The sequence below is a fragment of the Brachionichthys hirsutus genome, chromosome 13, assembly GCF_040956055.1.
Source record: "Brachionichthys hirsutus isolate HB-005 chromosome 13, CSIRO-AGI_Bhir_v1, whole genome shotgun sequence".
NCBI classification, from domain to species: domain Eukaryota; kingdom Metazoa; phylum Chordata; class Actinopteri; order Lophiiformes; family Brachionichthyidae; genus Brachionichthys; species Brachionichthys hirsutus.
In genome coordinates, this window is record NC_090909.1 from 12,545,654 (window position 1) to 12,560,338 (window position 14,685).

The following is a 14,685-nucleotide window of genomic DNA, read 5'->3' on the forward strand; positions in this document are numbered from 1 at the left end:
CCTCCGTCTGTGGTAATTAATGTCAGACAATTTTACTCCAAACGATGTTTTAACCTGAAGCACGGTGACCGAAGAGAATCAGCACACACTTAGGAATGAAGCCGTTTATCAACAATAACCAGTAACGGCCTGAATTACAGACTTGGTGTGACGACTCGGTTCATAATAAACTAATCTGATCCGTCTTCCTCGTTAGTATGGTGGACAGTATCCCCGCCTGTCACGCGGGAGACCGGGGTTCGATTCCCCGACGGGGAGATCTTTTTAGGACTTTCAACGGAAACAAGCCCGCAAGGGCTTTTTTGAAATGCTCCTCTTAGACAGGATGTTTGACTGTACTTGTACTGTAATACATGCTACTGTGTAACTGTACTTGTACTCTAACATTCTATCTAATAAATATATTCATCATCATCAATTGATCAGCTGGGCTGAAAACATTATATTTACCCTTGCCGAAGGGGAGGCGAGGGTATTGCTTTTTTTTTTCTTCTTCTTCTTCTTTTTTTACCTTGTCTGCATTCGTGCTCCAGAGTAACAACGTACACAACGTCAGTCTCTGCTAGAGTTCAATGCTTTTTATTCTTATAGTGATTGTGACCGTCACCTGCCCTCTTGGCAGACTAGCCTATTCATATTTTATTAGTTTTATTACCTGCTTACCGCCGTAGAGGGCTGTGCACACCGCAGTGAACACACAACATGGACAAACACAAAGTGACAAATACACAGTGTTCTGAGGAGAGAGTGCAATGGATTTATTTGTGCTCCTTAATTCTACCCCTTCCATCCAATCATCACCAAGAGTTGTCCCAATACACCAGGTTCACATCAGACTCTAGAGGAAAGTATGGATCACCAAGTTCTCAGGAGATCTGAGGAAGAAGAGAGAGAGCATAGTGAGAGCCACAAACACTGAACCAGCAACCTCCACTGACTCAGAGACCTGTGGGCGGAGTTAACTCTCAGATCGAGTTTTGATTGGTGCTGGAGTGGTGGATCTGGCATGCGTGAAACCTCCACCTAAGAACGGGGCAGCCATCCCGGACCCAACGATGGCAACATGAGCCCCCAGATCACCCCAAGCAGCCACAGCAACCCGAGAACGACCACCAGGGCCCCCCCAGAGCCACACGCAGAAGAACCAGCCCAGGACCCGGGAGCGACCCCCGGGGCCCCCCCAGAGCCACACGCAGAAGAACCAGTCCAGGGCCCCCCCAGAGCCACACGCAAAAGAACCAGCCCAGGACCCGGGAGCGACCCCCGGGGCCCCCCCAGAGCCACACGCAGAAGAACCAGCCCAGGGCCCGGGGGCGACCTACACCAACAAGGCGAGAGTATTGCAATTGGGTCTGTCTGTTTGTCTGTTTGTCTGTTTGTTTGTCTGTCCGAGCGCATAACTCAAAAACTAGTAACCCAATCGACTTGAAATTTTTACACAAGCAAGGTTCTGTCCGTGGCTCAGTCCTCCCTGAGAATGGAGTTGATCCGGATCTGGATCCAGATTCTAGAATTTTATAAAGGATTCGAGATAGGGCACTTTTTGACATTTTTCTTAATTTCTTCAAAACGCATGGCGGTATGGATCTGAAAACAATCACACATAAGTACTCCTTAAAGGTCTATGACCATGACTAATTTCGGCCGGATCCGGATCACAATCCGGATCTGAGAGCTAATTTTCGTTCTAAAATCCGCATTTTTCAGGAGTCCATCCTGACCTCAATTCTGGAGCTAGAGACTTCAGATTTGGCGTGCACACTCATAGTCCATTCTAGTTTCATATACGTTACAGTTGTAGTTGTATCTTTGCCCAATCTCTGATTGTCTTTCTAGTTCTGAATGCAGTTTCAGCCACAATGGAAGGTTTGAGTCGTCGAGTCAGTGATGAAGCTGCACATCGTTCCCAGGAGCTGTTTCAGAATAATGGCAAATGGCTTGCAGACTTTCGATTACTTCTCTGTTACTTTCCCTCCGGGATTAATAAAGTTTTCTGATTCAAATCAAACAATTTAATTTATAAAGCTACTGTTTGTTCTACTTTGATCTGCCACAATAATGTAATGAATTTAAATGAAAATACCTCAAGTTGAGGGATTTTCTCTGCAATGTTTAGGTAAGATTAAAAAATAAATTATTTAATTACAGATCATAATTAATTAATCACATACATTTTTTAATCCCTTGACAGAACAAGGAAAATATTGTTTTTTAAACTCCAGCCCAACGCAAAGTCAGGAAACCTCCTTTTTCTGTCTCAAGGGAAAGAAGGACTGAAACAGAAGCAGCCTTCATTCACAGAAGTGAGGCGAGAGGCGGGCTACACCCTGGACAAGCCGCCAGTTCATCACAGGGCCACACACAGACACTCACACCTATCGGAAATTTAGTGTAAACTATTCACCTCATTTGCATGTTTTGGTGGAATAGTATTCCAGACAGAATTTGTCTTCGTCAATTAATCTTGAACGTGTTATTTAATGTTAAAGGTTCTCCTTGGAGTGACCAGTGACGATGTAAAGGACAGGGTGAAGTGGAGAAGGTTGGGTTGCTGGGGCAACGGCGGTCCAGTAGTAGTAGATGTATGAGATCATGTGAAGGGGAACCCCCCCCCCCCCCCCCCCCCCCCCACACACACACACACACACACATTATTTATTGAGACACGACAGTCTGGTAAAGGAGATGAGGAAATGACCCTGATCAGCAGGAGGCGCTCATGCTCCTCCGCGAAGAAGAAGAAGAAGAAGAAGAAGAAGAAGAAGAAGGAGTCACGTGACAAACAAACATGGCCGCCGAAAGGAAGCCTGCGACGCGCCGATGTAGCTATTAGCTAATTTTGCAGAGTAATTCTAGATTTCTCGCGCTACTTGAGTGTCTGTCAGTAACTACGCTGTTAAAGTAACGCAGAGTAACGTAGAGTTACTGACGGGGATGGAGCCGAGCGGCTACTAGACCGGCCGGCTGACTCCTCCCCCTCCGCCGGGCCGACATGAAGCTGCGTGTCGAGCTTCGCTGCAAGAACCTGCATGAATACCTGGGAGAGCTGAGCCCGGACGTTCTGGACCGGCTGTACAACCACCCGGCGACGTGCCTGGCGGTCTACAGGTAGGCGGGGCCCGGGGCCGGGGCCCGGTGCCCGGTAACCGAGCATCATGCGCTGCCTTCCGCCCTGCAGGGAGCTCCAGCCTCTGCCTCAGAACTACGTCATCCGGATGCTGTTCCTGGATCAGCCGCTCCCCCAGGCGGCGGTGGCGCTGTGGGTGAAGAAAGACAGCCAGAGGTAAGAGCCGCCTCGGCGGCGTGCGTGCGTGTTCCCGCGCGTGTTCCCGCGCCCCACCCTGCTCCTTGTGCGCGCTCCAGGGACCACGACGCCTGCGTGTCGGTGCTGGCGGGACTCCGCCTGTGGCACGGCCAGCAGCTGCCGGGGGGTCTGCAGGGCTACAGCCTGAACCCGGTGTTCAGGGACAACCTGAGGACGGCTCTGCTGGGCGGGTAGGTCTCAACACGCCGTCCCCCGAGGGGACGGGGTGGGCCCCGTCTCATCGGGGGCGTCTCTGCACAGGGGCGCGGCGTGGGCGGATGAGGGCGGAGCTCTGGGTCCCGACCGCCACGCCCGGGACGTCCAGAGTCTGGACCGCTACGCCATGGAGCGCTGGGAGGTCGTCCTGCAGTTCATGGTGGGGTCACCCTGTGCCACCGTGAGTCAGGACCTGGCGCAGCTGCTAGTGCAGGCCGGCCTCATGAAAAGGTAAGCGGTAGTCACGGTTACGACCCCCTCAGGCTCCACCGTCTTAGCGTGGCAGGGTTCAGTGCTCTGGCCCGTGGGTAACGGCGCGTCGTGCCAGCAGCTTGTTTCCATGGAGACGAACAGAAATGTTGTCGCTTCCTGTTCGCGTGTTCCGCTGTCGGACTCCTGTTGCTCTCCGGTCGTGGTTGAAGGTCAAACGGGAGGTTGTGTGCTCGCGTCCCGCGTGTAGCGACGCTCCTCGCTGCAGCGCGGGATTCGTGCGGCAGGCCTTGATGCTTCGTCCTCTCCTGTGTTGGTCAGCGAGGCGGGGGAGGCGCCCTACATCACCTCGTCTGGCTTCCAGTTCCTCCTGCTGGACACGGCGTCCCAGCTGTGGTACTTCACCCTTCAGTACCTGAAAACGGCGCAGGTACCCCCCCCCCTTCGCCCGGAGCGGGGCCGTCGATGCTGTTACATTACCGTATTTTCACGACCTTATGACGCACCCGGTGATTCGGCCCAGTCTCATTAACAGCTGACTTTTTGGTATTTCAAACGTACAAAGGGCGCGCGGATCAAAAGGCGCCGGCATGATAGGTGCAATAAAGCAGGAGCAAAACTGAGTTTGGTACTCACATCTTTAATCGTCATCAATCAGACAAGCATACTAGTACGCGTTTAAAAAAATAGAGCCGGAGCAAAACAGAGTCATTAATCAAACCCATCAAAGTCCTCATCCTCTGTTTCTGTAGTGAACAGCAGCGCTAGATCTCCGTCAAACATGCCGGCCTCTTTCTTCATTGCCAGTCTCTTTCCGTGCGGCAGCGCCTCGGAAATGAAGCGAACAACAATGCTAGCAGACAGTTAGCCAAAGCAGCTACAATCCAGTCAAACGGTGGCGCTGCGCTGCCTTCCACTCTGAGTGGAACTGTGTTCTCCTTCTGTCGTCCAGCGCTCCCACGCAGCCCGCAGTTTAACGTTGAACGGTTGGAGTTCTTTGGTTAATCCACCGGGGATGATGATGATAAGCTAGTTTGCTAGTTAGCCCGTTAGCTAGCTTCACTCCGGTTTAGACTGTATCGGTGAGATCAGCGCGCACGGAGTTGCCGATCTCAGGAGCTGAGTTGCTGCAGGTCGTCTTCTTGCTTCCTCCTCTTCCTCCATTGATTCATTAATGCTGGATTCTCTCTCCGCTGCTCTATTCCCGTGTTCTGCTGCGGGACCGACAGCCTCGAGGTGGAACTCCGCTTAGTCGGGACGCCATAATACTATGGTGAAGGACAGCATCGGTACGCATCACTCCGCGAGGCGCCTGCCTGAGTCCGCCTTGCAACAAATCATAGGGACGCGGACCAATGGACGTTCGGCACGTTTTGAAGATAATTTAAGACTTTTACGTGCGTCTGATGGTTGTGAAAATACGGTACGCTAAATGATCAATACGAGCTCGATCAGCAATAACTGCCGCTCGGAGCAGGGAACCCGGTCGGGGGCGGGGCCGAGGACGGCCTTCTGATCTGCCCTGTGGGCTCTTGCAGGCCAAAGGAATGGACCTCGTGGAGATCTTGTCCTTCTTGTTCCAGCTCAGCTTCTCGACTCTGGGAAAAGTGAGTGCGTCCGTCAGTCTGCTCCGGCTCCGTTACGTTCCTTTTCTAACGTTCCTCTTCTTACGTTCTTCTTCTTACGTTCTTCTTCTTACGTTCCTCTTCTTACGTTCCTCTTCTTACGTTCTTCTTCTTACGTTCTTCTTCTTACGTTCCTCTTCTTACGTTCCTCTTCTTACGTTCCTCTTCTTACGTTCCTCTTCTTACGTTCCTCTTCTAACGTTCCTCTTCTAACGTTCCTCTTCTTACGTTCTTCTTCTTACGTTCTTCTTCTTACGTTCCTCTTCTTACGTTCTTCTTCTTACGTTCCTCTTCTTACGTTCCTCTTCTTACGTTCCTCTTCTTACGTTCCTCTTCTAACGTTCCTCTTCTTACGTTCCTCTTCTAACGTTCCTCTTCTTACGTTCTTCTTTCCTACGTTCCTCTTCTTACGTTCCTCTTCTAATGTTCCTCTTCTTACGTTCCTCTTCTTACGTTCCTCTTCTAACGTTCTTCTTCTTACGTTCCTTTTCTAACGTTCCTCTTCTTACGTTCTTCTTTCTTACGTTCCTCTTCTTACGTTCCTCTTCTTACGTTCCTCTTCTAACGTTCCTCTTCTTACGTTCTTCTTTCCTACGTTCCTCTTCTTACGTTCTTCTTTCTTACGTTCCTTTTCTTACGTTCCTCTTCTTACGTTCTTCTAACGTTCCTCTTCTAACGTTCCTCTTCTAACGTTCTTCTTCTTACGTTCCTCTTCTTACGTTCTTCTTCTTACGTTCCTCTTCTTACGTTCTTCTTCTTACGTTCTTCTTCTTACGTTCTTCTTTCTTACGTTCCTTTTCTTACGTTCCTCTTCTTACGTTCTTCTAACGTTCCTCTTCTAACGTTCCTCTTCTAACGTTCCTCTTCTAACGTTCTTCTTCTTACGTTCCTCTTCTTACGTTCCTCTTCTTACGTTCCTCTTCTTACGTTCTTCTTTCTTACGTTCCTTTTCTTACGTTCCTCTTCTTACGTTCTTCTAACGTTCCTCTTCTAACGTTCTTCTTACGTTCCTCTTCTTACGTTCTTCTTCTTACGTTCTTCTTTCTTACGTTCCTTTTCTAACTTTCCTCTTCTTACGTTCCTCTTCTTACGTTCTTCTAACGTTCCTCTTCTTACGTTCTTCTTCTTGCGTTCCTCTTCTTACGTTCCTCTTCTTACGTTCTTCTTCTTACGTTCCTTTTCTTACGTTCCTCTTCTTGCGTTCCTCTTCTTACGTTCTTCTTCTTACGTTCCTCTTCTTACGTTCTTCTTCTTACGTTCCTCTTCTTACGTTCTTCTTCTTACGTTCCTCTTCTTACGTTCCTTTTCTTACGTTCCTTTTCTAACTTTCCTCTTCTTACGTTCTTCTTCTTACGTTCCTCTTCTTACGTTCCTCTTCTTACGTTCCTCTTCTTACGTTCTTCTTTCTTACGTTCCTTTTCTTACGTTCCTCTTCTTACGTTCTTCTAACGTTCCTCTTCTAACGTTCTTCTTCTTACGTTCCTCTTCTTACGTTCTTCTTCTTACGTTCTTCTTTCTTACGTTCCTTTTCTAACTTTCCTCTTCTTACGTTCTTCTAACGTTCCTCTTCTAACGTTCTTCTTCTTACGTTCCTCTTCTTACGTTCTTCTTCTTACGTTCTTCTTTCTTACGTTCCTTTTCTTACGTTCCTCTTCTTACGTTCTTCTAACGTTCCTCTTCTAACGTTCTTCTTCTTACGTTCCTCTTCTTACGTTCTTCTTCTTACGTTCTTCTTCTTGCGTTCCTCTTCTTACGTTCCTCTTCTTACGTTCTTCTTCTTACGTTCCTTTTCTTACGTTCCTCTTCTTGCGTTCCTCTTCTTACGTTCCTCTTTCTTACGTTCCTTTTCTTACGTTCCTTTTCTTACGTTCCTCTTCTTACGTTCCTCTTCTAACGTTCTTCTTCTTACATTCCTCTTCTTACGTTCCTCTTCTTAAATTCCTCTTCTTACGTTCCTCTTCTTACGTTCCTCTTCTTACATTCCTCTTCTTACGTTCCTCTTCTTTCTTACGTTCCTCTTCTTACGTTCCTCTTCTTACGTTCCTCTTCTTACGTTCCTCTTCTTTCTTACGTTCCTCTTCTTACGTTCCTCTTCTTACGTTCTTCTTCTTACGTTCCTCTTCTTACGTTCCTCTTCTTACGTTCCTCTTCTTACATTCCCTTTCTTACGTTCCTCTTCTTACGTTCCTCTTCTTACGTTCCTCTTCTTTCTTACGTTCCTCTTCTTACGTTCTTCTTTCTTACGTTCCTCTTCTTACGTTCTTCTTCTTGCGTTCCTTTTCTTACGTTCCTCTTCTTGCGTTCCTCTTCTTACGTTCTTCTTGCGTTCCTCTTCTAACGTTCCTCTTCTTACGTTCCTCTTCTTGCGTTCCGTGTCTTGGGCCCCTCAGGATTATTCCGTGGAAGGCATGAGCGATTCGTTGCTGACCTTCCTGCAGCACCTCCGGGAGTTTGGGCTGGTCTTCCAGAGGAAGGTGAGTCATAGTTCATATAATAATGATGTCATCATTAATCTGAATCCCTGGCTATTCAGATTAAAGGCTAGCGGGTTCTTGTGCTGAAGGTTCTGAGAGAACAATGATCCGGTTTGTTCCATTCTGTTTGTGAGGCGTCGTTCTCTTCCGGATTGTTCTTCAGGCTGCTTTAGTTGTTCCTCTTTGTGCCTCTGTGTGTGGAGTCGGGATTCAGTGAGGATACCTTCAACCTGTAGCTGTTTTCAAGCACCCGTTATCCAGTAACACAAGCTAGCCTAGCTGCTCGCGGCGCTAGCTGGCCGAGCGCTGCTAGCTAGCTTCACGAGCAGCCGCCTTCATTGTTTGTTAAATAAATGATTCGTTACGTCAAGAATATGAAGTCAGTTTCAGCGTCTATGTTGAATGTCTGGCTGAGATCAGCGGGGACAAACGACGGGCGGGGACAAACGACGGGCGGGGACAAACGGCGGCCACCATTTAAATCAAGACTTGATGAATGTCTTCTCAACAACCAGAGTGTTGTTAAACTCGTTTTTATTTCTCATAGTCATCTCAAGGCTCTTTAGCAGGGAAAGACAGAACCCAACCGGACCCCCAAGAGCAAGCACAAAGGAAACACTCCCTTTAACAGGCAGAAACCTTGGACAGAACCTCAGACTCATGGAGGACAGCCATCTGGATGGACAAACAGGGAGAGAGAGATTACTCACATATATTTATAACATGAATAACCAGATAAAGGGGGAGGAGCTCAGTGTGTCATGATGTTAAGCCACCAATGCTGCCTAATGACAGCAGATTGATTATATTGATTACTGCATCGATTAGCTATAAGCTTTGTTAAAAAGGAAAGTCTTTAATCTCCTCTTGAACATAGAGATGGTGTGATTCCACGATAAAGGAGCTCGATAACTGAAAGCTCCGCCCCCCAGTCTTGTGATAACCAGGAATTTAAATAGCCACAGAAAACTAGATGACCTACTTTAAAGCTGGAATAAGTTTACACACACGCTTATCTATGATTAGCGCACATTAGCATGTGTTCTTCTATCGCCAGAGGAAGTCCAGGCGGTACTACCCCACCAGACTGGCCATCACTCTGGCGGCGGGGGTCACCACTACCTTGTCCTGCCCCTCCTCGCTCTCCAACATGGCTTCCACTCCTGGCACTGGCGACGCCGGGTTCATAGTGGTGGAAACGAACTATCGGATCTACGCCTACACAAGTACGTATGGACACCTGCAGCTTTTGAGAGACGTCCTGTCCGTCCCGGGACCTCGTCTCAGACTGTGTCTTGGACTTCGGCCGCACCAGAAGGCGGTGCTTTTTGCCTCTTATCGACGCTCTGCACAATTTATAGTAGTGACTTGTGATTCGGACTCCGTGTCACATCTCCAAGATTTTCACTACTTCCGACCCAGAGACCCAGAAAAGAGGTTCCAGCAGATCAGAATCTGCCACAGAGGGTTTGGGACGCTGTTCTTGGTGCCATTAAGGGGGGGGGGGGGACTGGATAAATAGAGCGAAGCATGGCGGCAGCTCGGTGACACGCTTTAGTTACGGGTTCAATGGAATCCCGTCGTGTGCAGAGGATCAGGAAATCCTAGAAAAAGACAATGATCCCTAGCAGACCTCAGAATCCTCCGAGGCTTGGTTCCGAAAGAAGTCCTGGATCATTCTCGGGGGGCCAATAAAGTCGCTTGACTGGAAGTCAGAGAAGATCTGTGTTTGCAGCCGGTAAAGCAGGAATATCCCAGAAGTGGGGGCCACTGATCTGAGGACCCTTCGGGTTCCTGGTCTCTGGATATGAGCTAAAGGACCAACGGCAGACCCTGGTCTGTGGGGGCCGGCTCCTCAGACACTGCAGGAGTCAGGAAGTTTCCCACTTCGGTATATTCTTCGGCATCGATTTGGGTAAAACAGTTAAATATCTGTATTTATTGGTTTGAACTGCTCTTGATTGATCTTTTGATTCATAGTCGATCAGGAGCCCATTTTGCGAGCTAACCTGATTGATAATAAATGTTGAATCGTTTAGCTTTCCTGCTGTAGGTTCTGCCGGAGTCTTTCCCAGCTGGCGAGAGGCGCGGCAGCGCTACACACTGCACCGGGACACAGAACTGGATTTGACCCCGTGTCTCTCTCTCCCAGACTCGGAGCTGCAGATTGCCCTCGTGGCCCTCTTCAGTGAGATGCTCTATCGCTTCCCCAACGTGGTCGTGGCTCAGGTCACGAGGGAGTCCGTGCAGCAGGCCATAGCCAACGGCATCACCGCGGAGCAGGTACGGGCAGCGGGGACAGCGCCGGGACACCGCCGGGACACCGCCGGGACACCGCTGGTCCAAGTCCCCAACAACCGGGAACTCATTGTTCTTGTTCCTGGAGAACTCGGGAACGTTCAAAGAGAAGTTCTGATGTGTAACGTGACCCAACGGAGCGCTTCAGAGCTCGTCACCATTTGTAGATTGATCCGAGGCCACCTGGGCGATGGTTTCATTGATCCGAGGCGACCTGGGCGATGGTTTCATTGATCCGAGGTGACCTGGGCGATGGTTTCATTGATCCGATGTGACCTGGGCGAAGGTTTCATTGATCCGAGGCCACCTGGGCGATGGTTTCATTGATCCGATGTGACCTGGGCGAAGGTTTCATTGATCCGAGGCCACCTGGGCGATGGTTTCATTGATCCGAGGCGACCTGGGCGATGGTTTCATTGATCCGAGGCCACCTGGGCGATGGTTTCATTGATCCGAGGCCACCTGGGCGATGGTTTCGTTGATCCGAGGCCACCTGGGCGATGGTTTCATTGATCCGAGGTGACCTGGGCGATGGTTTCATTGATCCGATGTGACCTGGGCGATGGTTTCATTGATCCGAGGCGACCTGGGCGATGGTTTCATTGCCCCCCCCCCCTAATGTCTTCCCTCTCTCCAGATTATCCACTTCCTCCGGACCAGAGCTCACCCCGTCATGCTCAAGCAGGTACAGCTGATTGTTCTTATCGTACACTTGGTCATCTAATATGACAATAAGACGACATAGAGCGCTCATGGGTGGGGGGGGGGGGGGGGCTCCCTTGTCCCATCGCTGTCCCATCGCTGTCCTCCAGACCCCAGTCCTGCCCCCAACCATAACGGATCAGATCAGACTGTGGGAGTTGGAGCGAGATCGACTGCAGTTCGCAGAAGGTGAGCCCGTCTTCTTATCGTGTTGTCTGTCTGTCTGTCCGTCCCCGATCTGACATGAAGACAGGAAAACGCTCTGACACCACGCCAGCGCGTCCCTCTCTCCACCGCCAGCGCGTCCCTCTCTCCACCGCCAGCGCGTCCCTCTCTCCACCGCCAGCGCGTCCCTCTCTCCATCGCCAGCGCGTCCCTCTCTCCATCGCCAGCGCGTCCCTCTCTCCACCGCCAGCGCGTCCCTCTCTCCACCGCCAGCGCGTCCCTCTCTCCATCGCCAGCGCGTCCCTCTCTCCATCGCCAGCGCGTCCCTCTCTCCATCGCCAGCGCGTCCCTCTCTCCATCGCCAGCGCGTCCCTCTCTCCATCGCCAGCGCGTCCCTCTCTCCATCGCCAGCGCGTCCCTCTCTCCATCGCCAGCGCGTCCCTCTCTCCATCGCCAGCGCGTCCCTCTCTCCATCGCCAGCGCGTCCCTCTCTCCATCGCCAGCGCGTCCCTCTCTCCATCGCCAGCGCGTCCCTCTCTCCATCGCCACCGCGTCCCTCTCTCCACCGCCAGCGAGTCCCTCTCTCCACCGCCAGCGCGTCCCTCTCTCCACCGCCAGCGCGTCCCTCTCTCCACCGCCAGCGCGTCCCTCTCTCCACCGCCAGGGTGTCCCTCTCTCCACCGCCAGCGCGTCCCTCTCTCCACCGCCAGCGCGTCCCTCTCTCCATCGCCAGCGCGTCCCTCTCTCCACCGCCAGCGCGTCCCTCTCTCCACCGCCAGCGCGTCCCTCTCTCCACCGCCAGCGCGTCCCTCTCTCCACCGCCAGCGCGTCCCTCTCTCCACCGCCAGCGCGTCCCTCTCTCCACCGCCAGCGCGTCCCTCTCTCCACCGCCAGCGCGTCCCTCTCTCCACCGCCAGCGCGTCCCTCTCTCCACCGCCAGCGCGTCCTTCTCTCCACCGCCAGCGCGTCCCTCTCTCCACCGCCAGCGCGTCCCTCTCTCCACCGCCAGCGTGTCCCTCTCTCCATCGCCAGCGCGTCCCTCTCTCCATCGCCAGCGCGTCCCTCTCTCCACCGCCAGCGCGTCCCTCTCTCCACCGCCAGCGCGTCCCTCTCTCCACCGCCAGCGTGTCCCTCTCTCCATCGCCAGCGTGTCCCTCTCTCCATCGCCAGCGTGTCCCTCTCTCCACCGCCAGCGTGTCCCTCTCTCCATCGCCAGCGCGTCCCTGTCCACCGCCAGCCTGTCCCTCTCTCCATCGCCAGCGCGTCCCTCTCTCCACCGCCAGCCTGTCCTTCTGTCCACCGCCAGCGCGTCCCTCTCTCCACCGCCAGCGCGTCCCTCTCTCCACCGCCAGCGTGTCCCTCTCTCCATCGCCAGCGTGTCCCTCTCTCCATCGCCAGCGCGTCCCTGTCCACCGCCAGCCTGTCTCTCTCTCCATCACCAGCCTGTCCCTCTCTCCATCGCCAGCGCGTCCCCACCCCGTGCTCTTTGGCCTACCGTCTCATGGTGTAACAGCAGCTGTTGTCCACCAGAGGCTTTGATGTTGAAGCGCTTGGTGATCATAAACAAGTGAAACAGAGACACATGAGGACAGACCAATGATGGAAGTAGACGGCAAACGGACAGCCCTGGTCTTTGTTTCGTTTGTTGTGTGTCTCTGTCCTTTTGGGCTTCGTTTTGCCTCTGGGGGTGTGCAGGACGCTGTCCTCTAACCGATCCGTGCCTCCTCCAGGAGTTCTCTACAACCAGTTCCTGTCCCAGGTGGACTTCGAGGTGCTGCGGGACCGAGCCCAGGTTAGGACGAATGTCCTGAGACATTTTCCGATCACTTGTTCCAGCTGAGTTCCTGGATGACCTCAATGACCTTCGTGTGCTGCTCCATTAATCTGCGTTCCTCTCCGGTTCAGGGTCTCGGCTGCCTGCTGTGGCAAGACGTGTCTCACAGAGTGATGGTGGTGTCTCCAGAAGGACACGGTGAGGTCAAGAGGTTCTGGAAGCGACAGAAGTCTCAAGCCTAGCTGCAGGAGAATAAAGCGAAGCTGAAGGCCGCGTTTCTGCCGTCTCCTTTTCTTGAGTGTGAACAGTTAAAGAATGCAGGGGGGGGGGGGGGGGGGACAAGCGTCTGTCTCCACACCGGACAGACGACTCAGTGGACTCGGCAGTCCACCTGCACCTGAAAGAAGCCGTGCCAATCGTTCCGTATTTGGACCCCGTTCATACACGTCCCGTGTTGGACGGACAGGGGACACACTTTGTCTCTTACGTCTCCGAGGATTAGAGACAAACTGCTCTGTCTATGGTGTCGTCCCGGTTCTGGGACTCTCCATCGGGTGCTCCAGGGTTTGTGGGAGGTCGCCCAACCAGTCCCCTTGTGTGGGTCGGGAGCGTCCCTTCTGGTGTCTTGTGGGGGGGGGGGGGGGGCTTTGCTGGGGGCTGTCCGGTCCCTGTTTGGTCGGAGTCAGAGCTTGCAGACAGCAGTCGGTCAGACCTGTCCCCGGTGCACATTGGACCTCCAGCGTGTGCCGGGGACGAGGAAATGATCCATATGTTCAGAGACTTGGTAACGAAACGTCCCCCGACTGATCGTTTGGACACGCAGACATTAAGGATGGTCATTTCAGGAGTTTGTAAACCGACGAGCTGTATTTTCAACTTATTAAAAACGAATACGTTTCCTAGCAAAATGAAAGTAGCAAAAGTTGTTCATAAATCTGGTAACGAGAACTTCTTTGTGTACTAATGGATCTGCAGGAAACCTCACACGAGTTATGTCTGAGCCAAAGCCCGCCTTGAACACAATCGTTACACGTTCTATACAATTCATCAATATTACCGTATTTAACATTGTTTAGAAGTATGGGGAAACACCTACAGAAGTACTTTGCAACCGTTACGTATACTCCGGAAACGAGCCGTTCGCATCATCCATGATGCCGATACTTTATATTTACAGTCCAAAATCCTTAAACTGGACCATCTGGTGACATTTAAAACGGTTCAAATACCTCATAAAGCAGACAAGAAGTTACTAGCGAGCCGTCTGCAGCTCGTGTTCGCTGAGAGGGGAGGAGGAATAAAAGAACTGCAAGAAAGGGCTGCTGCGTCTATCTCTGGTGTGAGATTATGGAATAACTTGGATATTGAATTGAAGTTGCGTCAAAGTATTATTCTTAAAATAAAGTATAAATATGAGGTATTTTTAAAGTATGCACGCATTGATGGGTAAAAGGTACTACCTACAAATGTATTTTGTTTGAATACTTACTGGAACACAGGTTGCGTTCATGGAGGTGTTTATTATGTGTGGGCAAACACGTGACTGAAGGGGGGGGGGGGGGGGGGGTATGATTTTATAAGATCACACTTCATCCTACTCCTTTTGAGCTTCCTAAACATGAATATATGTTTCTGAAAATATGTTTGTTTATTTTATTTTATTTTATTTTTGTTCATTTTGAGTTCATGCCTGATGCTTGATGCTCAAATAAATAAATATCTCTAGAATGTCTTTTGAGTTTTTCCGTTGTTACAAATGCTGAGGAGGGTAATATTTAAACTTGTTTCAGAAAATTGTAAAAGTAGGATGTGCTTGTTATGGGCGAGACGTTAAGCCACATTCACCGTTCTTTTGTTTTGTGACCCCCCAGGTAGTTTGAGTTTGAGAGTAAAGTATCCAAAACTGCGCTTCTGCTG

General features: G+C 51.2%; 1 protein-coding gene across 1 annotated transcript; it reads left to right on the top strand.

Moving 5' to 3' along the window:
* Positions 1-2,804: 2,804 nt before the first annotated feature.
* On the top strand, positions 2,805-13,071 carry gtf2h4 (general transcription factor IIH, polypeptide 4). Its single transcript, XM_068746804.1, has 13 exons — positions 2,805-3,108; positions 3,179-3,283; positions 3,364-3,495; positions 3,566-3,751; positions 4,052-4,160; positions 5,269-5,337; positions 7,746-7,829; positions 8,887-9,055; positions 9,982-10,112; positions 10,765-10,812; positions 10,940-11,018; positions 12,725-12,786; positions 12,900-13,071. The coding sequence occupies exons 1-13, from the start codon at positions 2,993-2,995 to the stop codon at positions 13,008-13,010; spliced, it is 1,401 nt and encodes a 466-aa protein (XP_068602905.1). The 5' UTR covers positions 2,805-2,992; the 3' UTR covers positions 13,011-13,071.
* The last annotated feature ends 1,614 nt before the right edge of the window (positions 13,072-14,685 follow it).

Coding starts and splice junctions, on each gene's coding strand:
- gtf2h4 (XM_068746804.1), top strand. CDS start 2,993: ATGAAGCTGCGTGTCGAGCTTCGCTGCAAGAACCTGCATGAATACCTG. Junction 3,496..3,565: donor AGGACGGCTCTGCTGGGCGG/GTAGGTCTCAAC, acceptor GTCTCTGCACAG/GGGCGCGGCGTGGGCGGATG. Junction 10,813..10,939: donor ACCCCGTCATGCTCAAGCAG/GTACAGCTGATT, acceptor GCTGTCCTCCAG/ACCCCAGTCCTGCCCCCAAC.